Source organism: Triturus cristatus, chromosome 1_2, assembly GCF_964204655.1.
Source record: "Triturus cristatus chromosome 1_2, aTriCri1.1, whole genome shotgun sequence".
Taxonomy (NCBI): Eukaryota; Metazoa; Chordata; class Amphibia; order Caudata; family Salamandridae; genus Triturus; species Triturus cristatus.
Genome location: NC_140580.1, coordinates 152,845,567 through 152,872,907, shown reverse-complemented (window position 1 = coordinate 152,872,907; position 27,341 = coordinate 152,845,567). Strand labels below are relative to the sequence as shown.

Genomic DNA, 27,341 nt, shown 5'->3' with positions numbered 1-27,341 from the left:
ATCCTTTGGGAGTGCCGGGAGGTGGCGGAATACTGGCGTCGGGTTCATGGGGTCATGGGACAAGTCACCGGGGTTGCGCTGCTGCCGGAGGTGCATCGCTGTGTCTTGAATGTGTGGGAGCCCAATGATTATAACGCGGCCCAGACTCGGTGGGCGGCCCTGGGATACATGATTGCCAAGAGGGATATTGCGCAGCTTTGGGGCTCCCAGCGGCCACCCACCGTGTCAGTATGGAAGGAGAACATGGACTGGTGTATGTTCAGGGAGAAGACTGTGTATGTGGCCCGCGGTAAACCCGGGGCATGGGGTATAATTTGGGGGCAATGGAACGCGTATCGTGGGGGTATCTGTACGCCCCCCCTAGTGGACACCGATATTGCCTTGTCCCCCTGACCCTTGATGGTTCCTTGCAACTGGATGTAATAATCGAATATAGATGTTCCTCTCCCGTTACCCCCCCCCGATCTTTCAGTACTCCCTCCTGTTGATAGCTAATTGAAGGTTTGGAGTAGAGTCCCCCGGATGTAGCCTGACCCACGCTTTTTGCCCTTATGCCTCGCCTTTTGTTTTTAGTTGTTATTTATGTTAAATGTATGTCTCCTGCTTCTTTCGAGCTATCCTGAGCCATTTACGGGGCTGGGCCCCAGGAGTCGCCTACTGCCTTAACTAATGTACGATCCTTTCTGAATCTAGCGGCCGGCCCTGGTGGTTGTAGGCCCATGCCTGTAACTGATTTATTGTTTCAATAAAAACTTTAAAAAAAAAAAAAAAAAAAAAAAAAGTTGCAGTAGACTTGGACCTTGGTGCAATTTGAAGTCGACTGCGATAAAGCCCTGGTCATATGCAGCAAGCAGATTGGTCCCTCTGAAGCCTGGAGGTTGTGTAGTTTGACATAAGTTCACATTCAAAAAGGGACTTTGTCAATTCTTTTAGCTTAAAATCTTCTCTACACAGGTCAAAACTGAAACGGTGGCTGCTGCCGTGGAACCACAGGTCGCATACTTGTAGGGTCGTCCAATTGACACAGTAGAGCTTTTCAAGATTTATTAGAAATGTTCCCAACACAGAAAGGAAATTTGTCATTTGTTCGCAGGTGCAGAGATCTCTGTGCAGGATTATTATTATTTTTGTTTTTTTTAACTTACTTTATTAATTACTTTAACAGTTATGAAATGCAACAGTCATCTTACAGAGGCAGTCTTTTGCTTTTATAGGAATAACATTATACATACTACTCGTAAGTACTGTATGTGTCATTTCTTGAACGATAAAATCGAAGATAATGATCTCCAGTAGCGCCGCTAATATAAATACAGTAGGGTCTGATAATATAAAACGACAATATAAACCAGGTATATTCCAATATCTCTGTGCAGGATAAAGCTGAAATTCAATCTGATGTTGTGGAATTTTTGGCTGGATATTTGCGCTGCAATTCCCAGTGAAGCTCTGGAGCGAGTCTTTCAAAGATTCTAAACTTTCTTCTTAGACATGAATCACCACAGGAGTTGACTTCTAAAGCCCCCGTGACCTCATGGGAGGGCACATAGAGACTCTGAGAGTATCAGACAGGAGCCTACAGCAATGTCTGTTCCAAGTCCAATTGACACTCGTCAGCTAGGCACTTTAGAAAAAAGCCCTACTGAAGTTTGCTGTGCCCCTGTAGCCACACTCACTGGCGGCCAGCTAACCCTTGTAGTCCACTTCTTTGCCCTGGGCACAAGGGGGAGCAGGTCAAGCTCTTCAGAGCTCCTCTCAAGTCACAGGCAGCAGGTCCAGTCCTTTTCTGCTTTTCCTCAGGTTTCACAAAGGTTTCTGGGGCGGTGCCTTGTGGTGCCATATTTATGCCTGGCCTCAGCAGTGCCCTGCCACATCTAGCAATAAAATCAATTTTGAAGCAGGCCCTGGATTCACAACAAATCACAAGATAGAAGTCTAGTGAAACCAAGCAAGGTAACTCAATGTCCAGAAGGAGGATACACTCTAATAGTTCTCTTACTCAGTTTGATACCTTTCAGAGCGCAAAAGTTTTACATGAGCCTCAGGCAGACCCGTCAGGCAGGATTTGACACTGTTGTACCAACAAGACACCCACAGCTTTAAACCCTGAATATTCTCCTGAGCTCAGCAGAACCATCCCAGCCTATTCAGGTGAACCTATCTATAATCTAACTTGGATGCATTTTACATCTTGTTCACATAGCATGCAGGACAAGTACAGTATGAGAGTCATTGAAGCTCCTAGCAAGGTAAAGGTAACACTCTAAAAGTAAGTTTTCATTAATATCTATTAAAAATCCAACTTCACCATTGAATTGTTTTTTTAATTAGTATTAAGAATAGTAGTTTAATTATTTGTCAAGCTGGTCCAATTCCTGACATTAAGCATTAATATTTTCATATTTTGTCAGGGTTTTCATCATAGGAAAGCTAAGCCTGCCACAGTGAAAAATTCTTTCTGGGTCTTGTCAGTGTACGGACACTGTAATATTAATTTTCTACCTGCCCAACTTTTAAATACCACATGCTTTTACTTTTTGGCTACAATGCCTATATGGAGTGACTTAGAAATATTTAAAACAATGGTCTTTACCTGCCAAAAAGGGATATTTTGAGAGGTCGCACTGCAGGTTTTAGACTTCACCAGTCCAGCCAAACAGGGTAGGTCTGAAACCATATTTTCTCTGCCATTGCAGTAGATGGCACAATACGTGCTGCAGTCCACAAGTGGCATTTAACTCACAGGCCCTGGGTGCACTTTCTACCCCAATAACTAGGGACTTACATGCAAGTTAAATATGCCAATCAGGAATAAGCCAATTTAGCCATATTTAAAGGGGGGCACAGGCACTTTACTCCTGGTAAGCAGGTGTTAGGTGCACAGAGTTCTAAAGCCAGCAAAGAAGATAGGGCAAAAATCAGGGGGACATCATGCAAAAGATGGTGGTTTCCTACAGTATTAGTATACACTGTGTTCTTCATTTGCTTTACGCTGTGATAGGATTAATGCATACCTTTCTTTTACAGAACCTGGGCAAAGAAAACTACAAGAAACCAATAGTAAGTTGTTCTGTTTTTTGTTAGTCTGTTTCGTTCTCTTGATGTGTCAGAGCAAATATTTATGCAAAGTGATTTTCCTACTACTCCAGCTTCCAAAGCCCGAAGACCTGAGCGTGATCTGCTTCACCAGTGGAACCACAGGTAAAACGCATTCCTTTAAAAAACATTTTTCATCTGTCTTTTGGTGTGTAGGCTATCGGCTGCTGGTGGTGGTATTTCTCAATGGCAGGGACTTAGAGGGTATTAGCTCATGTTCAGTTGGTATTATACTAGTGTTTATCAGGGTCCCCTGCCCTTAGTAAACAGACGGTTATCTACTCTTATTAGGTGTCCCAATAAAAAGCGCATGAGCGTGTAGGAGTCAGGTATTCTGATCTTTCAATAACATATGTGGTTGCGTTTCATAATTGTTGGAAATGGGGTCTCTAGTTGCCAAAGGTTTGCATCCTGTCCAAGTAGGGACCACCACTCTAGTCAGGGTAAGACAGATACTCACCCTAAATTAACCTGTGTTCACCCTCTGGCAGCTTGGCACAGAGCAGCCAGGCTTAACTAAAGAGGCAATCTGTAAAGTATTCGTGCAATACTTACATTACAGTAATTCAATGAAAACACCACAAAAAGACTCATACAAGTTTAGAAAAACTGAGAATATTTATCTGTGTAAAAGAAGATCAAAACGACAAAAATACAATAACTAAAAGTCGAGATATGAATTTTTAAAGATTAAATGTGAAAACAGTACTTAGAAGTCCGCAATGGAGGGCAGGCTTACTACAGGACCCTACTGCGTAGTCGTCGACCCACACAAAGGGGTCCCGTATCATTGTTGCGCTTTGTTGAAGTGAATGCAATGCGTCGTCATCGAGCCGCACAGAGCGTCGTAATTGAGTCGCGCAGGCTCTGGATCTGATGTAGTTGAGGAACCTATGCATCGGTGTCGAAGGGCGATGCAGCAGAAATTCTCACGCAGTCGAGGCAATGCTTCGGTTTTTGCTGAAATCAGCTGTAGAATCCAATTCTGACGCCTATGACTGGAGAGGGAACCTCAGGCAAAGGTAAAACTCAGATGGCAGAGGCCAACAGCACCAGCAGGGTTGCAGGAAGTCTTTTGGGTCCCTGAGACTTCAAAAAACAGAAGACTAGCCAGCAAAAGTCCCTCTGGATTCAGGTGAGATGTGTCCAGTTCTTCTCCTCAGCAGGACAGACATCAGCAGGCACCAGGACAGCTCAGCAAAGCAGAGAAGTAGTTCTTCAGAACAGTCAGTCACAGCAAAGTGGCAATCCTTACAGCTTAGCAGTCTTTACTCCAGAAAAGTTCTTCCCAGGTCCAGTATGGTACTGATTTGATATGGTCAGAGGCGTGGTATGTATACCCAAAACTGCCTTTGATGTTGGGCTTGACTTCAAGGAACTCTCTGAAGTGCACAAGGATCCCTTCCAACCCAGTCCTGTCTGCCAGGCTATCTGTGGGGAGTAATCAGCCCTTTGTGTGAAGACAGAACACAGCCTATTCAGATGTAAGTGTGGGTCACCTCTCTCCCTTCCAGCCCAGTAAGGCTATCAGAATGCAGATGAATCCTCTGTCACACTCAGCGTTTCCTATGTTTGTGGTTGTCTTAAGGGAATGCACAAAGTACAGCTATCACCCAGCCCAGACGTGTTTTGGAGACAGGTTGCAGGCACACAGAGCAAAGTTAAGAGCGAGAAATGTCCACTTTCTAAAAGTGGCATTTAAAAAATGGCAATTTCAACTCCAACTTTTCCATTAATTAATGAAAGAAGTAGGCCTCACAGTAGTGAAAAACTAATTTATTGGGTTGTCACTACTGAGACATGTAAAATTTAAATGTACATGTCATACCTTTAAGTTACTTAGCACCCTGCCCATTGGGCCACTTAGGGCCTACTTAAAGGGTGACTTGTGTGCAATAAAAGGGAAGTTTAAGGCATGGCTAGTGGGTTTAATTGCCAAGTCAAAGTGCCAGTCAACTGCACATACAGGCCCTGCAATGGCAGGCCTGAGACCGGTTTGAAAGGCTTCGTCTGTGGCACAACCAGTGCTTCAGGCCCACTAGTAGCATTTAGATTACAGGCCCTGGGTATAAGGTATATCACTTTAAAAGGGACTCACAGGTAAACTAAATATACCATTAAATTGTACACCAATGTTACCATATTTAGGGGAGATGCACGTGCACTTTATCACTGGTCAGTAGTGGTAAAATGCTCAGAGTCCTAAGGCCAACTAAAAGATACAGCAAAAAATGGATGGAGGCAGGCAGGCAAAACGTTGGGGGAAGTCTACCCTAAGGATTATAGGTCTAACAGTGGCTATAGAGTTTGTTTATGATGTTCCTGTTAGTGCCATTATTAAGAGGCAATGACTATGAATGTTTATTACCAGGAGTCACCTTAATCATCTACTAAAATGTCATTATAAAAAGACATTACTCTGGAGATATACTGATCCTGGGAAACTGCATTGCGCACGTGCAGTTTAAATTTTAAGGTAGCAAGGTCTTGGCAAGGTCTTTCAAGTGACTGATCCTCATGCTATAGTACAGAGAATTATGGTGGAGGGGATCCTGGGTGGTTGTCAGCTTATAGCATAGGCGTGTAGGCGAAGAGGAGGGTTACCATTACCATTTTAAGTGCCTTAGTAGTTATGATTATAGGAGGTTTCTGTGCTGATTGGTCACTGGGGCTGAAGTTATAGGCAGGGCAAAACCTTTTTCTGTTTAGAATTCTGATTTAGACTAATGTGAGCCAGAAGGTAGTGCCTCATCCAATTTGAAATACTTTGTCATTTGGTGTAAATTGTAAGACCTTTGTGACATATTAAGAGTAGGTTTATAGTGCTCTGTCGATAGTTTGGTTGTTGAACCTGTATTTGGTCAAAACTGGAATGAAAAATTAAATCTGCTAGAGACATAAAAATCGTATTTGCTTAAGCAAGCTTCGAGGATGTCAGAGACAGGTTTTTGAACCTCAAAAATGTGACTGGCTGTAAGGACTTCCAGTGTTATTGGTTGTTGCTGGTTCTAAATACTTGTTGTGAAAACAAAGTCTGGGGTCCATGTTGTGGCAAGGTGAGTAATGAGTAGACCCCAGAGGGTTTTGAACATTGCGTTTGGCCGGCCAACCTCCACCTCAAAAAGGTATAAACATCTATGCAAAGGTTTGAGAGCTGGCAATTCTGTTTTTTGTAAAGCCAGAAAACAAAGGCCTCTTACCTGCTTATGTTGGGTGAAAAAAGAAACAATAATGAAATGGGTGAGCACCAATCAGAGACAAAATGGCCTTGTGTTACTACTAGCCAAAAGAGGTATAGCTATGAATTAGAAGTCAGTCAGTGCAGGCGTAGGCCTAATATTGAGATGCCAATTCATGGTTGTTCGCATGCCACTGTCCCACACGCTAGACAGCACGACTGAAGACCCTACATTAATGTTTGTTTTGAAAAGCTTACTGGAATATGTGAATGATAGGACAGGAAGTGATATGAAGCACTGTCTGAGAAAGATGACCTCCCTGACCTACTGAAATACGAGCAAAGGAATTTAGGGCCAAGATACTGGTTCTTAAAAGTGGTCGCAATTTGCGACCAGTACCTAATTTTGCAAACTTAGCTATGTACTAATAACTCAGTTAAAAAAAATCAGATTCAATGTGGATTGCAGTTCAGTGTACCTAATGAATGTTCATTAGGTAATTCGCGAAATGGGACATACTTCAATTGGCCACAATCACAGGTATCGCATGCTACAAGAGTCAGCAGACCACAATCCCTATGATTACTTTTGTTTAAGCAGCCCGGAAATAGGGTGACTAGAATTCAAGTCTCAAACCATTGAAACATCTGGTGCCAAATTCCAATATGGAAGGGACACTTACAACACGCCCCTTTTAAATTGTGAATTGATATTCATTCCCATCCCATTTTAACAATTAGTAAAACATTACTCACTCCAAAAATGGGTTTGAACATTGGAAATAACTTATTTGCCCTTGCAAATACTGTATCACAGTTTTGCAACTACAAAAACCTTTAGTACTTCTGGCCCATTGTATAATCTGTAGTAAAGTGCATAGTGTTGAAATGTGTAAAACCGATAAAGGCGATGCTGTAGCATTTACTGGTCCCTTTCTACTATATTTAACAAAATCAATTTGTCCTCCGATGGATCTTGCTCTGTGCTGAGAGGGGTTGGATAGTTCGAGAATTAGCAGTTACCCAATGAGGACCAGGAATAGAATTACTGTATCTATAAACTAAAAATTAAACTCCTATAGATAAATCTCAGGAAAATACAATAGATATACATTAGAAGCGTAGGCGAGCAAGGATCATACAGACCAAAAGTTCCGTTATAGCAATAAAGAACAATAGCATTAAGATCTGATGATCAGAAACGTTCCCATTGCAATTGTATTTAGTCATAGAGTAGCCCAAAATAAATGCACACCCACAAAGAATAATAAGTCAGAGCTGCAGAGTCAGATCAAGGTAGTTAATATGGTTTATCAGATTGAATGAAAAACGATTAATGAATCTAGCATTCAAATTTAAATTTAGTTATATTAATTTAATTTAATGAATACCAAAGCTCGGGTTTCAGGAAAAGTAAGGAATTTGGAAAGGGGCAGTCTCTCTCAGCCGAGGTAGACCCCCAGACACACAGCGTATGCGTCAGTATGGATAACTAGCCAGGTAAGCCTTCTGCAAAGACTCTCAGGAAAGTTCAGCAAAGTTCCAAGTAGCCAGTCCAGTCGGTTAAGACAGTAATCTGTCGTCTGCCACTGTAACAGCAAGGGTCACAACAGCACAACAGGGACTCTTTGCAGCGCACGCTCAGAACCCCTTCAGGTTGCAAAAAATTCCTTATAATAGGCAATTATACTCGGTCAGTTCTGGGGTGACACCTCCTGGCATCACTTTAATTTGTCTGACCACTCAGTCAATTGGTTAGTTCATATAGGATGAGTGTGATGCAACAGTAAAGAAGGCACAAAATCCAAAAGAATAGATGGAGCAATTATGCACTTCCTTAAATTATTCAATATGCGGCACATTGAAAAATGGTACATTGAGTAAAAGACGTAGAAAGTACAGTAGGGCACTTTCCCAGGCTGCTGCTCTAATTTGCAGCAATGATTATAACAAGTGCCCTGCGCAGAACAGGAGAATTCAAAGGAAACAATTATTAATTCAATACTACTAGCAATAGTGTGGAATGTTCCCTTACGCCTTGGTTATACCAGTCCATGATTTCACTGTACGAATGAGACCTACATGAATTTAAGCTAATATTCGGCAAATTCATATTCATTTTTTAATCATATATTAAGAGAAAATTAAGTCATATATGTTCAAATATGTAATTGATGCATTCATAATTATTTCAATATGTTTGAGATTAATTAAGTATAGGGTACTCATAAATTTTGAAAATACCAACGTGTACATATAACGAATATTTCATCTAAACACTTTTGTTTATAGTCTACATCACTAATATATATGTGAAATACATTCTAGAGAAGTTTCATCATGAAAGCACAGTTAATTGTGATTGTTCAACACCTACTTTTTTGTCATTTTCAGCATACACGTTATTTATTACATGAAATATCATTTTCATTAATTTTTCACACAAAAAACAAGTGCATTCATATTGTTTCAATTTAGTCTTATTGATGTTCACACTCGTATATGAATGTCAAGTTGATTAGTAATAAACTCCATAACATGCGAATTTACCATTCGGCATAATTCTAGCACGTTAATAAATATGATATATTTTCATTAAGAAAATCACAACTATATTTTTTGAATCGATAACTTTTATCTAATCTACCTTTCTTCTGCATACTTTTACGATGCAGTAACTACATTGCGTGTAGTAGTGTCATTTCTCATAACGTGTAACTTGCACAAGTTTATTATTTTCTCGCTAAAAAGGCGTCATAGATCATTTCTTTGTCATAAAATCCTTTTGATGTGATCTCTGCTCTAGCAGCGATAAAAATACAAAAGTATCAATCCCATTATACTCTTTCCTGACATTGCTAGAGCTTTTTGCACATTACTGGCCGATTGTCAATAGCAACTTCTCAAAAAATCTTCCACCCATACAAGATGGCGCTCTTGTTGGCTGAGTCAGCCGTTGGTCTGCCTCCTGGTGTGCAGTGTAAAGAAGCTTACAATTATGAAAATTTCAGTCTTCAGAGCTTTCCATTAACATATTTTCCAGTCCTCTAATCAAGAGACACTGTGTGCCTGTGTGCCTCTTCCTAACTGACCCAATTCCAGGACTCTATGTGCATCAAAACATATTTTAACAAGTAAATAATTAAAAACACAGATCTCTTGTCTTATTCTATTCAGAATGTTTACCTTTGTCATAATTTCTCTCACAGGGGATCCCAAAGGTGCCATGCTTACCCACGGAAATGTTGTTGCCGATGCTTCTGCTTTCCTCAAAACCACAGAGGTGAGTGATTTAAGCTACCATGAGCCACTATAAGCATGATGAAGAGAAAACTACAAGCATGGAAGGGGGGGCAGAAGGGGCATTGTGATGAGCAGGAAATTGCTTCAGAGTTATCCATTACAGGAATATCAAACTTGTCACTTATATTGCCACGGGTCTAAGCTGGGCAATGGCCAGGGGCCATATTATATAAAGTGCCCGCAGGGTTCAGCAGGCATTTGTGCCCGCTTTGCACACCCCTGGGGCGCTTTGGTATTAAAGAACGGGCCACAGACGCTTGTGCGTACCTTTGTGTAATACAGATAGCTCTTGTGCACATATAGCACCAGCGCTATCACCAGAGGGTGTTCCCTCATTTGCATGGGGCCATTACCCCATGCAAATGATGGCAGGGGGCAGACCAGCAATGAGGCCCTTGATAACTGGCCTCTGCTCTTTGTTCTTTTCTTACTGACCGAACAGTCCTCATCTGTCAGTAATGACACAATGACACTCAAGCACCAGGGGCTGTATCATACATTCGGCTCATTTTCCTTGTTTGCACCAGGTCCACCCTTTAAAAGGGGCGCCCGGCGCAAACAAGGAAAACACGCAGTATTATGATTAATGCGCTACCCCCAGGGCAGCCGCGAACTCACGCTCCACCCAGGGCAGCGCATTTATGTGAAAAACGAAGCAGCTGCTTTGAAGCCTGCACTTTTAAGGGGGATTAGAGCATCCCTTGCAGGCGAGTTCAGTGAGCGACTGCACCTGCCTGCAAGGGGATGTCTGAGGGCTCCTTGGGACACACGTTTCCCTTCAGAGGGCTGCCATCAGGAGGTGCACTGATAGTGCACCACCTTTAAGTCAGTGTCAGTGTGCCTCCTGACAGCTTGCTTGCCTCTGCACCCGCGTCTGTAATCCGGCGCAGGAGCAGAGGCAAAGGGATTCCGTCATTTGTGTGGGGCCACGCCCTCATGCAAATGACAGAATGTCCTCTGATGATAGCACTGGCACTTTATGTGCTCCAGCGCTATCAATATTACAGGAGGGGATATACAAGCATCTGCGGCTACTTCTGTAACACTAGAAGTGCCCCAGAGGCACGCAAAGTGGGCACAAATGCTCCTTGCGCCCCCGGGGCACTTCTGCAATACGGTCTCAGATCTTTTGGGGATCATGAAATGAACTTGGATATTGGAAAATCTTATGCAATCAATTTGGGATAGTACAAACGACACAATGCACCGTAACTCCAGGAGCACTCTAAAGTATCTAAAATACTCATGTAAATTACAAATATAAAAATAAATAGATAAATAAATAGAAAAAAACATGGTTGTGGTCAACTATGTTGATAGGTTTGGTTAATTACAATTAATGAAAAAATCATGGAAAAAGAGTGTGGGCCATCCCCAAGATTCAGTAAACAGTAGAATAGCTCGATCAACATTAGGAGCAACCAGCAATACTCTGGTCTTCAAAAGGCAGTCTTCACTGTTGTACTATTACATGAGCCCTGGCGTAGGGATAACTGTGCTGATATTGAAAGTATATAACAAACACAGTACACAAAGGAATGCGATGGAATTGCTAAAAGTAGAACTTTGCTTATTTGTGCAACTAGATAGATTTAGTTGAACGTACAAAACAAATAGACCACAACTGGTTCCTGCAGAAGAAAAATTAACTGTAATTTCTATTTCTATGATTTATTGAAACTTAGATCAGAAACGTCTATGTTAATGGTTTATTTGAGGATGGGTGGGAACGCAGTGGAAGGAGAGCCAACAAAAATACCAAAGCAGAATATCGGCGAACACTATATCATCTAGATTAGAATATATATAAAGGTATTCATGTACAATGCTTACTTTCAGCATAAACATACCCTGTAGACAAAATATACTTATTATTCTATACTTAGCTCGACAATATATTATTAGTCGATATTCTACAGTCAGAATATTTGTAGGTCGATATTTGTGACCTCGATATTCTGGCATACAACGAGATTGTGAAGAGTTTTGGAGGAGAAGAGTCTGCTAAATGGCTTGTCCTCCCGTGACTCTCTGATTTATGACTCGGAGCTTCTTAGTCCACACTGATTCTCTTTAAGCCAACTAGGGGGCACGGAGGACACGCAATGTTTAGCCAATCCAATATACCCTTCCATAGTCTCTCATATTACAAAGTGACATATTGAATTCTGACACTGCACATGCATAGTACCCAACGAAAGGGTAAACAGCCTTTAAACAACGCATGCCATAACAACGCAGCCGTTACAACGACCGCGTTGTTATTTCGCATACCGTTAAAACACAAGTCAGAAAAACGACTTGCGTTAGGGGGAAGAAGGTGTTGGATTTAAAATCCAACACCTTCCCTAGTGTCCGCACAGACTGGAGTTGAAATAGTAAATTTTACTATTCCAACATCCAGCGCCCCCTAAAAGCAAGTCGTGGTTCCGACTTGCATTGTAACGGTATGCGAAATAACAACGCAGTCGTTGTAACGACCGGGTTGTTAAGGCATGCGTTCGTATAGCATGCGAAAAAAAGGCCTCTAGTCAAACGAAAGCACCATGCAAATATAGATTGATAGCTTTTAGGCGTTTAGTTCTGTTCACATCACATAGAGCCCTATATTTGATCATAGAGAACATCTCTTCCATAAATGGACTAACTGTCATATTGTTTCTCTATAGGTACAGGACTAAAGAATGTGGTAATCTGAATTGTACATTATGTATGGCATCAGGGTAAAGCTTTTTCTTAGCCCCAGATTAGGAATCTGGGCATGCACTGGTCTGCAAGGCTCTTAAGTAATAAAAGTCTGCATGGTACAAAGTAGCACTTGGGAGTAAATGTAGCATTTCAACATGTCTTGTGCTCTTTCTCCTGCAGAGCACCTTTGCACCAAAGGCAACTGACGTCGTAATATCCTACCTCCCTCTAGCTCACACATTTGAGAGAGTGGTGCAGGTAAGCATCCAACTGCTTCTATTGAAGCTTAGACCACACTTTTGTTTTTGACTGACAGCAATTATTGCCCTTGTATGTTTATATTTTATTGCCTGCCTCTTGGCCTGTCACGCCTTTGCAGGAATGGGTTCAGACTACAGAGATTTCAGAAACATGAAAAAGGATTTTACACATGCTTACTTTGTCCTTTAAAAAACAGGAGGGCTTTGAATTCTGGTTGACAGTGCGACTGATTAGTACATCAGTCACAGTGCAAACCTCAGGATGCGTCGCAAAGCAGTCGGTGTGCAAAAAACACCAGCTGCTTACAACTCAACATACATCCATCCGGCATAAATTGTCTGTGTTACCCTATGTCTGCGTTTTTGGATAAGGGAACAAATGCGATGAATCGATTTTCCTTAACATATCTTTTTTAGGTATCTGCTCCATGTGTGTTTATTTTGATTGGTGCACCCCTGAATTACTTTTGGAAAATTAATTTAGACTCCTTTAAGGTCTGAGACCTTCATATCGCTTCATTTGCTTTTGCTTAAATGAATACAGATCTGGCCTGCTTGTTGGCACAAAGAAAGTTAATTATTAGACAAAAGCTCATTCTGCACTCGAAATAAATGCCCTTGATGCGCATTGAGTTGTCTCCATACACATAAGGACATTTACCTACTTTCCTTCCCTGGACAACCGGGATCATATGGTGGGCACAGATAGAATCCGTGACGTTCACTCCGCTGTACATAGGGGGTGCGACCCGCACTTTGAGCATGTGGCGCTGTATTGGACAAATCAGAGGGGCGCTTGTTTCTGACAACAGAGCCAGCTGAGCCTCTGCCGTTAGAAACCTAGCTGTTTCCCCACTTCTAAATGGGACGGGGAACAATGAGTTTGGTGGAGCAGGAGCTCTCCAATTTATGGAAGGTCCCTCACCGCCAAATACTAAATAATCCCCTAATTTTGAAATACCTTTGTTCACCTGAGTTTATCCACCAAATATATCAGACAGCGTAAACTCACAGGTCAGATCAATTTTTGACAGTCCCCTAAAAAGCTTCATAGCAGTATGTTTCTCACCATATTTGCTTTGCCCTATAAACCAGCATTGAGTTCCTTCAGCGCTCACGTTGACTGATGTGCCAGTCAGAATTCATTGGGATGTTAGACTAAGTTTCCCCTATTTTTTTTCATTCTTTTAAACAGATTATTTCCTTATTATCTGGTGCATTTATTGATGGCTATGGACTTCATTTGACACTTATAATCCTTTGTCTCTTATTTGCATTGCTTTTTGTGTATTGTATCTATACCAGAAGGTTAGCGTTGAGCTCAGCCCACCCTCCCAAAAGCCCAAAGTATTTTGTAAGGGGAGGGGGCGCACAGCCCTCCCCCGAGCCACATTTGGCTTCAGGCACTCAATCCCCTAGGGCCAATTTAAATAATTAGAGGAGTGGGAGTGCAGCCCCCCTTCTTAGGCCATGTTTTAATGGGAGGGGGCCCTAATGCCGCCCCCCCAACTGCACCTTTAAAAGGCCCTAATGAGCGCATCCACCAAGGCCGTTCCTGAATGGAAAGGAGAGGGTCCACGTGGTCCCCTTTCCTTAGCCATTAATGGGGCTTGGGGACCACATCCCCAGAGGCCGCTCACTTTTGTCCTGGGGAACCCAAACAGAAAGTCTGCTCCCAGTGGGCAGGAGCTTTAAAAATGCTCCCATCAGCTGGTCGCAGATTTTTTTATGTGTTTCCTTGCCCTCACTGATGCAGGCAGGGAATGCAGTTCACAACATTTCTCCTGCCAGATGGAGCAGCGTACATAGCTGCTGTGTCTGGGTGGGAGTAATGCTGGCTCCCACAGCTTGCAGGAAGCCGGATGGGTCTGCGGGGGCCCTGGGGCTCCCACAGTGTCTTCATGATGGGTACACTGGGTGGGCACCAGGGCACCAACCATTGATTGATCTGGCATCCGGGAGATGGGGTCCCTGGGGTTGATAACAATTTGAGGAGGGAGGCTGCACGGCCCCCTACCCTTTAAAATGCATGCAGCTCTGGGGGATTGGGTTGCCAGGCCCATAATAGGTTCGCGGAGGGGGCTATGTGTCTCTCCACCTTTTTAATATATATATAAGGCCCTGGAGGATTTGATCCTCAGGGATATAATAGGCCCGGGAAGGAGCCCACGCTTCACAACAGATGACTTCACAAATGACACAAATGGTCTCACAAATGGCATGTGATATTATATTACTGTTAACATTATGAATGACACAATGTGGTGTAAAAGACCTTTTTATTGTTATAAATATTAAGAGGTAATGGGCACGCCATCTGGTGTGACATTCATGCTATGTTTGGCAAGTGTGCAAGCTATGCTTTGCAGAGCTAACCATGAATGGGAAATTTCCAGGGTTTTTCAATTTTATTCTATAACTAAAACTGCACTTTACCTGTGTTCTAAATGAGATTCATAGGGTTTTAGCCATGCATGGAGCTGGTCTTACCAAAGCTAACCATACCTTCACTTCAACAGTTTTTTGTCAGTGAATCTCTGTTCTTTGATGGTATGCTACATGCATCTTATTTCAAAGCACGGGAGCAAATCCTACTGCTTGTGGCCTTAAGAAACACCCTGTGGGGGTTAGCCTTCAGTTGTGTGCAACAGTGGATTGTCGACGCAAACACATATCGCGCAGCCAACCAACAGCTGCATGAGCAATTTCCAAAGCCTGCCATTCTTGACTTTGATCCAAAAGCAGAGGAGTTGGCCTTCCATGATGTGCACCATTGGATTACTGAAGGCAACGAAATTCTCAAGCAGTCAGCCTCTAGCTGCATATGCAGTTTCGAAAATAAACCCAATTCTGCAATCTCACCTTTCATTCAAATCTGAGAAATAGTGCCAAAGGTTTTTAGAAAATTGTAAGAAAATACCTCTTTTTTACAAAATCAGCATTTTCCCAGACTGATGCTGCTGTTGTTTTTTACTCCATGCATTTACACTCAGCTAAATAGGCCCCATTGCATGTGCTCTGACTCCAAAAATTGGATTCACTCCTAATTGGCATACTTAACTTACCTATAAGTTGCTAGTAAATGGTACAAAGTGTACATGGTGCAAAGTGTACCCAGAGCCTGTAAGTTAAATGTTAATGAAGGACTGCAGCACATATTGTGTCACCACTAAAGTGACAATGCAAAACATGACTGCAGGCCTTCCACCAGTAACCTGGCCATGCAGGTTAGAGATGTAATCAACCTGTCAAAATAACCCCTTTTGACAGGCATAAACCCTCCTTTAAAATATGAATCACTCTTAAGGAAGCCTTGATGCCCAATAAGGCATGATACATGATATTTAAAATCAGGACATGTAAAGGTTTAATGCTAAACATTCTCTTACAATGACAAGGCCCCAAAAACTATTTTCATTTTAGCCGGGTTAGTCATGCTATAGAAAATCATTGAGGGTAAATATTAAAATTAAATAATATTATCTCCACCTAGAAACCAGTTTAAAAGTTCATTATTGAACTTTGTAAAATATTTCTTACAAAACCAATTCATTGTTAAAGTCAGATCTGTGCTAAATATTTTACGGCAGGTACCTTCAAAAAGTCACCTTTTACCTGCTTAAAGCCTCTAGAAACCCATTTGCATGAGCGCCCAACTGCCACCCAGTAGCAGAATAGCTCCTTGATGAGTTGCAAACTTGTTCCTAAATCTGAGACGAAGCCCTTCGGTGGAAGGATGTGTTTTGTGACAGGACGACCATCTAGGCAGTCCTAGGGACTTAATTATCTTCAAAAAGGTCTACCCTGTCACAGGCAGATGTTGCTAACAACCTGGGCATACTTCCTCTTTTGTGCTTTTAATGAACCAGGCACCAATTCCATGGGGAGGGAAGCTTCCCACAGAACCTGTTTTGAGTGACCACAGAGTAGGGGTTACTCATTTTCTCGGCCACACCTCTAGGGCGGGCACGGGAGCTCTGCACAAAGGAAAAAAGATTCTTACATATTTATTTTTGGTGAAAAGAGGCACCGTGAGATTATATAACAAAAGAACGAGGTATGAGGCAAAACATTATTGCACCTATCATTCAATAAGGCAAAATTAGTATAACTTTTTATGGGGGCCAAGGATCTGAGGTTCAATACCCCTAAACCCCCTAGGATCTAGGATCCCACAAATCATAAACAAAACAATGTGATCCAGCACTCCACAAGGTCAATTCAAGATACAATAATACACAACGAAATATGTCAATCCATTCAGCAGGTCTGGTTTCAAATTTTCTTTATTAAATTCTTCTTTAAAATCAGCTGATTTTAGAGAAGAATTTAATAAAGAAAATATTTCGTCCTGTATTATTGTATCTTGAATTGACCATGTGGAGTGCTGGATCACAGTGTTTTGTTTAGGCACCGTGAGATTGTTTGGAGTAAGGAACACAGGAATTGCTGCAAAAGTGGGTAAGGTAACCCCTGGTAGCTTTTTCCCTATTGGTTAGGTACGGGCCAGAATTCACCCCCAACCACAGGTTAGTGCCTAGCATAAATGTGGCACACCTGGGCACCCTCTGCATTTCACCACTGGACCTGTGAAAGGTAGAAGATGGACTGCACCTGTTGTTGTGACCTGTGGTGAGAACCCTAAGGGCTGAGCCGGCTCCCACTTGTATGCAGGACAAAAAGGGAACTCCAAGGGTCAGTTGGCTGAACTTTAGTTAAGATTCAGGGACCCAAAAGCTGCAAGAAGTATATTTTCCTGAAAGAACCCAGCTAACCACTTCCTACTGGACTATCCCTTGACCGTGCTGGTGGCTTCTGTTTGAGTGAGCCTGACCCCCCCCCCAAGTGCTGTTTCTGAGGTCCTTGAATCCTTGACTGGTTTCAGAATGTACTACTCCTGCTTAAAGCTAAAACTTGGAACTTAGAAACTTTTTGCCTGAAGAACTGACAGAAGACTGGGGCCAACAAGCCAAGAAGATCTGCAAAGGTTGCATCATCGGTGGGCCTGACTGCTATGGCTTCGCTATTCTCTACAACAGCAAATTCATTTTAGTGGGCCACACACCAACTGCCATCTGACAAAGTTGAACGCTCGTCAGCGACAGTCTGCAGCCTTGACATGCTGGAGTAATCCGACTTCTAGAAAAAGGGTCTAAGTCCGAAGGTATAAAGCTTCACCAGGCCTGACGACAAGCGGCAGCCAATTGATGTCAGCAACTTCTTTTTTGGGCATGATTCCGGGCTTTTCCTGATCAAAGCTTTTCTGCCTTCAGCGACTGCTTCGCTGGGACTTTGAACAGTGGCAACCCATCATCGACAATCCAATTTTTCTGGTCCAGCCTGCTGTTTTGTCCCGCTGAAGGCTTTGCCTTCTCAGAAGTTGTTAAAAATCTGAAGGTAACTCTTTGGCTGGGACAAACCTGTTCCTCGCATCTGACCTGTGCTCCATCAAGGTTAGCCTCAAACCATACCATTGTCCTGGTGTAGTGCGACTAGTTGCCTGTGGTTGGCACTTTGTGCTTTTTGGCACTTGTTTCATTTAAAACTTCAACAAATCATGTTTCTGGTTCCCCTTATTGGATTTGTGTCTGTTTGGTGTCCTTTGGTTTATTAAATGGAAGTGGGATTTTTATTGTGTTGTGTTTTTTTACTTTTTACATGTTTTATAGGTCTAAATGTTTTATTTAATTTCTTAAGTCAAGCATGTATGCTTTGTGCCAAAGCTACCAAGGATTCAGCTCAGGTTTAAATTACTAAAACCTATACTTAACCTAACAAGAATAGTGGCATTATGACTTGTTGTGAGCTGCCATCCACCATAAATAATAATCCACTTTCTCACCCAAATCAAAACTCCCCCTCCTTTAACTTTGCTCTTTCCTTGTTTGATCTACATGAAACCCATCATCCCTTTATTGAGCTTGACTTCACACACCAACTGAAACTTAACATGTAAATCCCTGAGGAAGTGTGTGTTGTTTTGCAAACTTCTAGCAAATTAACACGTTATAAACCCCTCCTTTAACCATGATGACCCAGTTCTTGAAGCTGCATAAAACTCAACATATCATATAACACATTCCGAACTTCTACCAAATTTCTTGCTTATCTAGAAAATCACACTAACCTTACCAGAAAATCAAAGATTTTAAAAGCCCTACCTTTTAATTTTTGCCCTCCTTATCAGATGCCATTAAATCTTGCAATCCTTGCTCTTGGCTTAATTTGGTAACACTCTGTAAGATTTCATGTAGATTCATTACATAATGCCATGACTGCCAGCAAATGAACACTTTTTTCAGCCCCCTTAAGCTTTGCCCCTGTAGACCGATTTTGATAAAATCCAAACTATCAAGAGAAAGCTAAATATTCTATGGGTCTGCCAAATGTCACGCAGATTTGTGAAACTTTGTTAAAGTTAGTTTGAAATCAAGATTTGATGTGAACCCCCTTAACTTGTTCACTGTATGTCTTATGGCATGCAGATATATTAAACAACACCAAAGTTATTAGCACATGGAAACATCTCAACCCCATTTTAACTTTGCTCACCTTGTTAAATACGTAAAGAAAATAACTTGCTGTATCCACAGAAGACAAAACATTCCAAATGTCTGCCAAATTTCATGTCAATTAAATAAAGGATGATGTACTTAGTAGCAATGACACTTTTCAATTCCCCTTTTTAACCATGCCACTCCTTGATGGATAAGCATAAATGTAAACATTCAAAGTACAAGCAAAGCATGCTAAGTTTCTCCCAAATGTTGTGCAAAATCTTCAAATGGCGCTAAAGTTATAGGCAAAACCAAAAACAACTTTACAACTGGTAAGATATATCTAACTTCGAACCATTTAGAGCCCACCCAAAATATTTTGTGGTATTAATTTCACAAAAACTACTGACCGTATTGACGCCAGACAAAGCAAAGCCACTCCTCTGAGCAGAGTCCTAGGGGGCTTATTTACAAGCCTCTTGCGCCGCCGGTACGTCATTTTTAATATGGGAAAAAGTGACGTACCAGCAGCGCATGAGGCTTGTACATAATCCCTCTAGTTTCTTGCCCAAGTTTTGTGCAATTTCATTCAGAGTTTTTACCTGTAGCAGATTTCTAAGGGATTCACAATGAGAACTACTGCTTTTCTGTTCCTTATATTATATTCCTTGCCACTGGATGAATGTGTACAAAACTTGCCATGTTGAACTTAAACTGGATACAAGTTTAAGTAGAAAGTTCAGTGCAGACTCATCAAACAGCCCCAAAGTTATTATAAAAACCGGCTTTTCAATGGAAATTCTTAACTAACCGGAACTAGAGTGGCTACCGCCGACTTCGTAATTTATTAACTATTTGATGTAGCGTGAATCTATGCCCACTTAGCTGTAGAGCAAACTGCAGAGAACATTTATACAGTTTATATTAATGTCCTAATATTATACGTATTCTTAATTTGAGAGGCAGAGAGTGAAACGGGCGTAGCCAGAATCAAATAATTTATTGGCAAAGCGCCAACCTGTCAATAGATCCCAAGTCATTGGGCCATACTTAAGAACACAAATATAAAGGAACATGGACTATTGGTTTTGTATTTTCAATCTTCATTCAAATGAATGAACAGGCAAAATAGGTGAAAATAATTTCTAAAACCTCAACCACAGGAAATAGGTCAGGAAATCAGGGGTCATACTGAAATGAATGTAGGCTGATACTATTCTCTTTTTTTATCTCTGCAGACTGTGGCATATTGCTGCGGCGCACGTGTGGGCTTCTTCCAGGGGGATATCCGGCTGTTGACTGATGACATGAAAACTCTGCGACCAACTTTCTTTCCCACTGTGCCACGACTGCTGAACAGGATCTATGATAAGGTAAACACTGGTGATGCAGAGGAACAATGCCATAAGAGTTATGTTTTGGTTAATGTCTGCAGCACCTATGCCACAGAGGGTCTCTTGGCTTGAAAAATTATTTTTGATCAGTGTTGAGTCTACCTGAACAGTTTTAAAACAGAAAGCACTGTTAGAATTCTGATATAGAGACAGTCTTCATCTTTTTCCTGAGGTGATCTTTGTTTTCACTTAGGGCTTAAATAACAGGGCTATCTGTTCCGGGAGCAGGCCTCAAGCAGCCAAAAGAGTATTCCACTGAGAAGTTTTTGTGACATCCATGTTTGAGGATCAAGAATACATTTGCTGCTACCCGATACCCTCAGAGCACTAAAAGAACGATGGTGTCACAACATAACTGATGTACAGGACGAGGACTGACCTGGGGCACTGGCCTTCCCGAGGGAGGTGGCCATTAGGGCCCGTTTTTGACTAGTCCAGCTAAAAAATGTACATAGAACTTACATATCATGCACCACCCTAGTTAAGATGGGTCGCAGGACTGATGTTCTTTGTAACAGGAGCAGTGGCGAGGTGGGGTCTTTCTACCACATACTCTGGACATGTCAAAAGATCCAGGTTTATTGGCAGGCGATAATATCATGCATGTTGGGGGTGGTGGGGGAGGAGCTTACACCTTCGCCCAAATGGTGCCTTCTAAATGTATGGGAAGACTCCAATCCGGGACGTGCAGATAAACATGAGCTACGTTAGGTCTGATGGTGGCGAAACGCAACATAGCACAACATTGGGCGGCAACCTTGCTACTCAGGCTCCAAGATTGGAAAAGAGACATGGACTGGTGTATGGTGGCACAAAAAGCAATTTATGTGAAGAGAGGGTGCCCGAAAAAATGGGGGAAAATCTGGTCCAAATGGAATGACTACAGGGGCAATCCATGTACTCCACCAGTGGGAGAGACTTTATTTTCCAGGATTCAGGCAGAGACTGATGGCATTCTCCAACTAGGAGAGGGTTGATCGCTGTAGGGTTTTGAGAAGGGCTGAGATATACCCTATACTGTGCTGCAATAATGTTGGGTTTACGACTAAATGCTCACCAATGTCATGTTGTCATTTCTGCTCTGAAATAAAAAGATACTTAAAAAAAAAAAAGAAGACATGTGCTGTACTCCACGCCAGAATACCCTCATGGATGATAGTGTGCTTTACAAATACACCTAACATAACTTAAACACCTAGATGGAATATAGGTGATAGTTAATGATAGTACTGAAGAGCAATGAGACGGTCCCACACTTAGCATTTTCAATTTTCTGAAGTCAAAAATATCCTCTACTACTGAGGAATGTCACACTCTATTTCCCCAGTAACTAAGAGGAATTTCATTCACAAGACAAGTACAACTTCTTTGGAGCTACGGCTTTGAGATAATTGTGATGGGCGAATTGTGATAAAATTGCACTTTTCAGAAGACGATGAGATTCCCATCTTACAATCAATTCCAAACAAATATGTTTTCTGTTTAGAACAACTGAATTCATTAAAAACTGTAACAGACAAATTGAAGAGATGCCAGCTGAAAGGCGAGTGTAAAGAAAGTTGATATGTTGTGTCTGTGGTGATAGGTATGTGGTGAATTAGTGAGCCTGACACTCCTCTGGCCAATGTGTGGACTTCCATTTGCCCTTTGTAAAGTTTTAAAATGCTTTTCCTTTCCTGCGCCATGCTTTTTAATCTGAGGCCAATTTATTTACTGCAGTCATGTGCTTCTGTTGAAATGCTAACACTTCCTCAATGTACACCACACACTAGTCATGTAACATAAGTTCTAACTAAAGTTGGGACTATGAATTTTGACATCAAGACTGAAGCCTCTCCGCCAGCCTTAGCTCGACAGAAAGCAACACATGCTATTCACTATCCACCACAAAATATGTTTTGCACTGTAAAGGTGCACTTTTCATTTGCAAACACTGCTTTGCACCACATTTCATGAAGGGAGGGTTACTGGCAAGGATCATTGTAAACACCCGTATCTGTAATGTCGTTTGAGTTTGTAATGACGGAACCATTGTGTTATCTGATGGACTCCGCAGAACTGTGACGTAAGCATTAGAGTGAATGCAGTTTTAGAATGTTGAGTTAGCAGTCATTGATGAGTACCGGGGCTGGGGAGGACATTACAATATCTACCAAGATAGCCACACTAGGTTTGGCATTGAAAAACAACACCAACTTGAATTGCGATTCTCCCAATAAGATGACACGAGAATCTGGATTTCATTAAAGACACGGAGGCTAACATTATGCATATTTCTTTTAATGCTAACTCCAAGCAGCCACTTAGAAGCAATACATCATAAAGTGAAACAAGTCTAAAATAGAATCTTACAGATGTACAATAGCCATGCACATAGGATAGTTTACCTCTTTTAAATGCGAGGTAATCAGGCAAGTCTTCTTCTGTGTAGAATTTTCTTTCATCTTTTTTTTGTGCATTCCAAACGGATACAAATAGGGAAGATCTATTGAAGGGGACACAGAGTTAATTCTTTCTGAACATCTTCCTTGCAGAAACAGCAGTATAGATGAATGAGTTATGTTGAGTTATCTGAAATAAGTACGGGCCCGATTCACAGAACTAACTTAAGACAAAATCCTAAACTTACTACCATTTTGGTATTCACAGAAGGCACTTACTCATTTTGGTATTCACAGAAGTTAGGAGTCCTAACTTTAGAACTCCAAAATGTCTTCTGTGAATACCGAAAGTCTTCAAGTTATGATTTTTCTCAGTTTAGGAGTAGTAAAGTTAGGACTCCTAACTTTAGGACTCCTAAATGCCTTCTGTGAATACAGTAAGTCTTAAAGGTAGGATTTTTCTCAGTTTAGGAGTAGTAAAGTTAGGACTCCTAACTTTAGGACTCCTAAACTGAGAAATATCCTAACTTTAAGACTTTCGGTATTCACAGAAGGCATTCAGGAGTCCTAAAGTTAGGAGTCCTAACTTTACTACTCCTAAACTGAGAAAAATCCTAACTTTAAGCCTTTCGGTATTCACCGAAGGCATTTAGGAGTCCTAAAGTTAGGACCGCTAACTTCAGTGAATACCGAAATGAGTAAGTGCCTTCTGTGAATACCAAAATGAATAAGTGCCTTCAGTGAATACCAAAATGGTAGTAAGTTTAGGATTTTATCTTAAGTTAGTTCTGTGAATCGGGCCCAAAGAGTTTAAGTGCTCTGTTGTCATGCAACTGTGAAAGGTGTAATATCAAAGTGGGCAAATTATATGACATTTTTAACAATCCATTGAAAAAAGGTTGTATGAAACTTTCAACAATACATTGAATAAAGATTGTATGACATTTTCAACAATACATTGAATAAAGGTTGTATCATAAATTATGCATCTATTGATCAGTAATAATGTATCCACCCACGGGAGGGGAAGAGTGGGATAATGTTAGCCTCCGTGTCTTTACTGAAATCCAGATTCTCTGGTCATGTTATTGGGAGAATCGCAATTTCATTACAAGACCAGAGGCGACCATTATGCACGTTGGTAGTTTAGTAACACTACATCTGACATATGTTTAATAGGTTTACAATAGTGTTTAGCAAAAGTGTTAGAATTTGACCAAACAGCTGCTTTAAGAATGTCATCTAGTTTACCCCCTTTCCAAAGTGATTCGCTAGCCATAGCGCTCCTTATGAGTGTGCCTGGAACCTTTTTAGGTCAATATCAGCTGATTGCATTGCATATTTAACCCATCTTGCTATAGAAGCTGATGTAATGGGTTTGAAGGGTTTCACAAAAGAGATAAGTAATTGGTTAACACCACTCGCATGATGTTCGCTCATTCTTGCATCATATTCTTTCATACAATCTACCACATGTTTTTTGCATGCGTTAAACGTTATGTTGAAAATTGTATCTGACATAGTCTTAGTTCTCTTAATAATCTTGAAATTGACACCAAATGTGTCATAGACTCTGAGTTACTACTAGTGCTTTAACGTCTGATACTCTACGGCAGGAGATTAGGCAGAGAAGAAATGCTAGTTTTATGGAAAGTCTCTTCTTATCTAGGTATCTGTTCTCAGGCCGGGTAGTGAAAGGGTATAGTAGTAACTTAACATCCCATAGGGTTTCATATTTAGGTGTAGGTGGTCTCTTTAGTTTGATACGTTTCATAATTCTGCATATTGTGGCATTTTTCCCTATGATCTTGCCATTTATTAGAGCGTGGCCTGCTGAAATAGCTGATCTGTAGCAATTAAATGATCTGTAAGTAAGACCCCTCTTTTATCATCATTAAACTAAAATGTTTGCTACGTGTACAATAGGAGCCTCCACAGAATCCAGGTTCCTCTCCAGGCACCAGCTTACCGAAGTTCTCCAGATGCTATTGCATCTAGTGGGTTCCAGGAGCCCATGACTCTTGGAGGAGTGTAGCAGCTTGTCTCAAAAGATCTGTGATTTCATTAGATTTCCTGACACTTTCCAGGCAAGAAGGTGTAAAGTCCCTGTCTGGATAGGGGATGTTCCCTTCCATCTATGTCTCTTAAAAGGCCTTTTGCGGGTGGAAGTAGAAAGGGTATTTCGTGGGCTAATTCCAAGCTCATCGGAAACCATGCCTGGGAGGGCCAGAAATGGGTTATTAGTAATAATGAGCATTTGTCTTGTCTCACGTATCGGAAGACTCCCTGGGTCATTGCAAATGGGGGAAATGCATATGCTCGAATTCTTTTCCATGGCTGGAGAAGGGCATTGACTGCTTGAGCACCGGGGTCTGGCATCCAGCTGAAATAATTGTGCAGTTGGAATGTCAGTCTGCTTGATAAAAGATCTACTTTCAGAGAGCCCCAGAAATGATTTAAAGTTCTGAAGGCTTTCACGTTGAGTTTCCAGTTGCTGAGGTCTAGGAGAAATCTTGAATTCCAGTCAGCAGTAACGTTGCTTTTTACCTGTAAGTATGCTGCTTTTAAGGCTATCTTGTGTTCTAGACAGAACATCCAGAGTTTTTGGGCTAGATTTGATAGGTCTGAGGATTTTGTACCCCATTTATGTATGCCACAGCTGATATATTGTCCATACTTAAAATAACCAATCTGCCTTGTAGGGATTGTTTGAAGCTCATCAGAGCGTAAAGGCCAGTAGTTAACCATAGGTAGTTTATGTGGTGTGAGCTCTCTGTATAGGACCATAGACCTCCCGTGTTCTGGTTCTGTAAGCACACTCTCCAGCCAGGAAGGCTCGCATCTGACTCTAGAATTAATTCTGAGGAATTTCTGAAAATGGCTTTGCCGTTCTAGGCATCTAGATTCTCTTACCACCACGTCAGTTCTGATTTTGCTTCGTGGTCTAGGGTTACTTTGTCTCCGTGCCATAGTCCAGCATGGAGGGCTTTTGCCTTCACTCTTTGAAGGGCTAGATAATGTAAAGGTCATGGAAAGATAGCTTGGATAGAGGAAGATAGGAGGCCCAGGAGCCTGGCAATTTCTCTCAGGGACAACAGGTCTCGTTTTAATGCAAGTCGTATTTCTTTGCGTATTTTCATGATTTTCTTCTTGGGTAGTAGCAAAAGTGTCTACAGTGATAATGAAAGTGTCTACAGTGATTCCCAATAATTCCAGAGATTTTGAGGGGGTCAGGATAGGTTTTTCTTTGTTTATTATGAAGCCAAGGCTCTCTAAGAGATTTGCTGCTGTATTCAGGTCTTGAAGAATCTGAGAGTGATGCTGGGACATAATGAGAATGTCATTGAGATAGACTATCAGTCTATCTCTCTTTCTCTCAAAAATATCTACCAAGATAGCCACTGTAGGTTTGGCATTGAAAAACAACACAAACTTGAATCAAGTGCAAACAAGGGAAAATATATTAAATCCCATAAAAAAAAAAAAATATATTGCATGTGTGTTGTAGTGTACAGCACACATCCAATTTGTGGGATCCTTCTCAGTTTGTCCACAAATAGTAATTTGTAATAGAAAAGTATGCTTTCAGTACAAAGTCTATCATAGCTAGAGCCCATTGACCTCTGCACCATGCTGCAAGTCTATACTTGGCACGTGATAGGCTTGTTTGAGCACCAGAGCAATGGATGACACCAGCAACAGGCCAATCTTTGAATATACGATGCTGCCCTGTGCTTTCTCACTTGTGTAACACAGCACAGCACATTTGGATGCTGTGCTGCTTTACATCAAAAATGTGTAAATCTGGGCCTAAATTTGTAATATAAGTGCATTGGCTCAAGACTGGTGCTTTAAACAACTGCATTTGTGTATTACTGCTTTGCATCACACTCCAGAGAAATATATATTTTTACTAGTTTCTATGACTTTGGAATTATGCTGATTCTTGTCTAGACAAAGACCTGCTCTTGATTCCTGCATACCAGTGTGTCAAAATAACCTCTCTTGTTAGAGAAACTGTAGGTATACATTTTCCCAGTGGTGGTGAATAAAATGTGAACGTTATTTGTAAATTTTGATAAAACTAATGAATTTAGTATGTAGGTTAATAAAGTTAATATAAACCCTAATTAACAAATAGCTGTCACAAGGAGTCTAGCCTTTATGAATGGCATTAACAGAGGTATTCACATGCTTATAGACCTATGGCTGTTTAAGTTGCTGTATCCTTGTACGTCACTTAGCACTTCCTGAGAGTATACAATGATTATGGTACCGAAGAATTTGATAAGAACATTTTTAAGCAGTCTTTAGTTTTCCAGTGGAGGTTGCTCTTCATTAGCTTTTTGTGTACCCTTTGTTGTAGCACTTACAATCCCCTTCCCCTGGAGTTTCAAGAAGTTTTATAACCAGATGTACCCTAGGACATGCATAGTTTACACCTATGCATGCCCTCTTTCATGAGTGATATTATTGTTCTCCAACAATTTGGGCTTACGCAAGTGTACACAATGCACGATGTAATTTACAACTGTATATATAGT

General features: G+C 41.3%; 1 protein-coding gene across 2 annotated transcripts in view; it reads left to right on the top strand.

Annotated features, from left to right (window-relative positions):
• Positions 1–27,341, top strand: part of ACSL5 (acyl-CoA synthetase long chain family member 5) — a 206,023-nt gene that overhangs the window by 119,590 nt on the left and 59,092 nt on the right. For both annotated transcript variants that reach the window (XR_014961055.1, XM_085603410.1), the window contains exons 8-12: positions 3,028–3,060; positions 3,150–3,201; positions 9,484–9,557; positions 12,446–12,523; positions 20,261–20,395. Coding sequence is in view for 1 of the 2 variants with exons in the window: in XM_085603410.1 (XP_085459536.1) it covers positions 3,028–3,060; positions 3,150–3,201; positions 9,484–9,557; positions 12,446–12,523; positions 20,261–20,395 (372 nt within the window). In the remaining variant the exon portion in view is untranslated. The remainder of the gene's footprint in view (positions 1–3,027; positions 3,061–3,149; positions 3,202–9,483; positions 9,558–12,445; positions 12,524–20,260; positions 20,396–27,341) is intronic.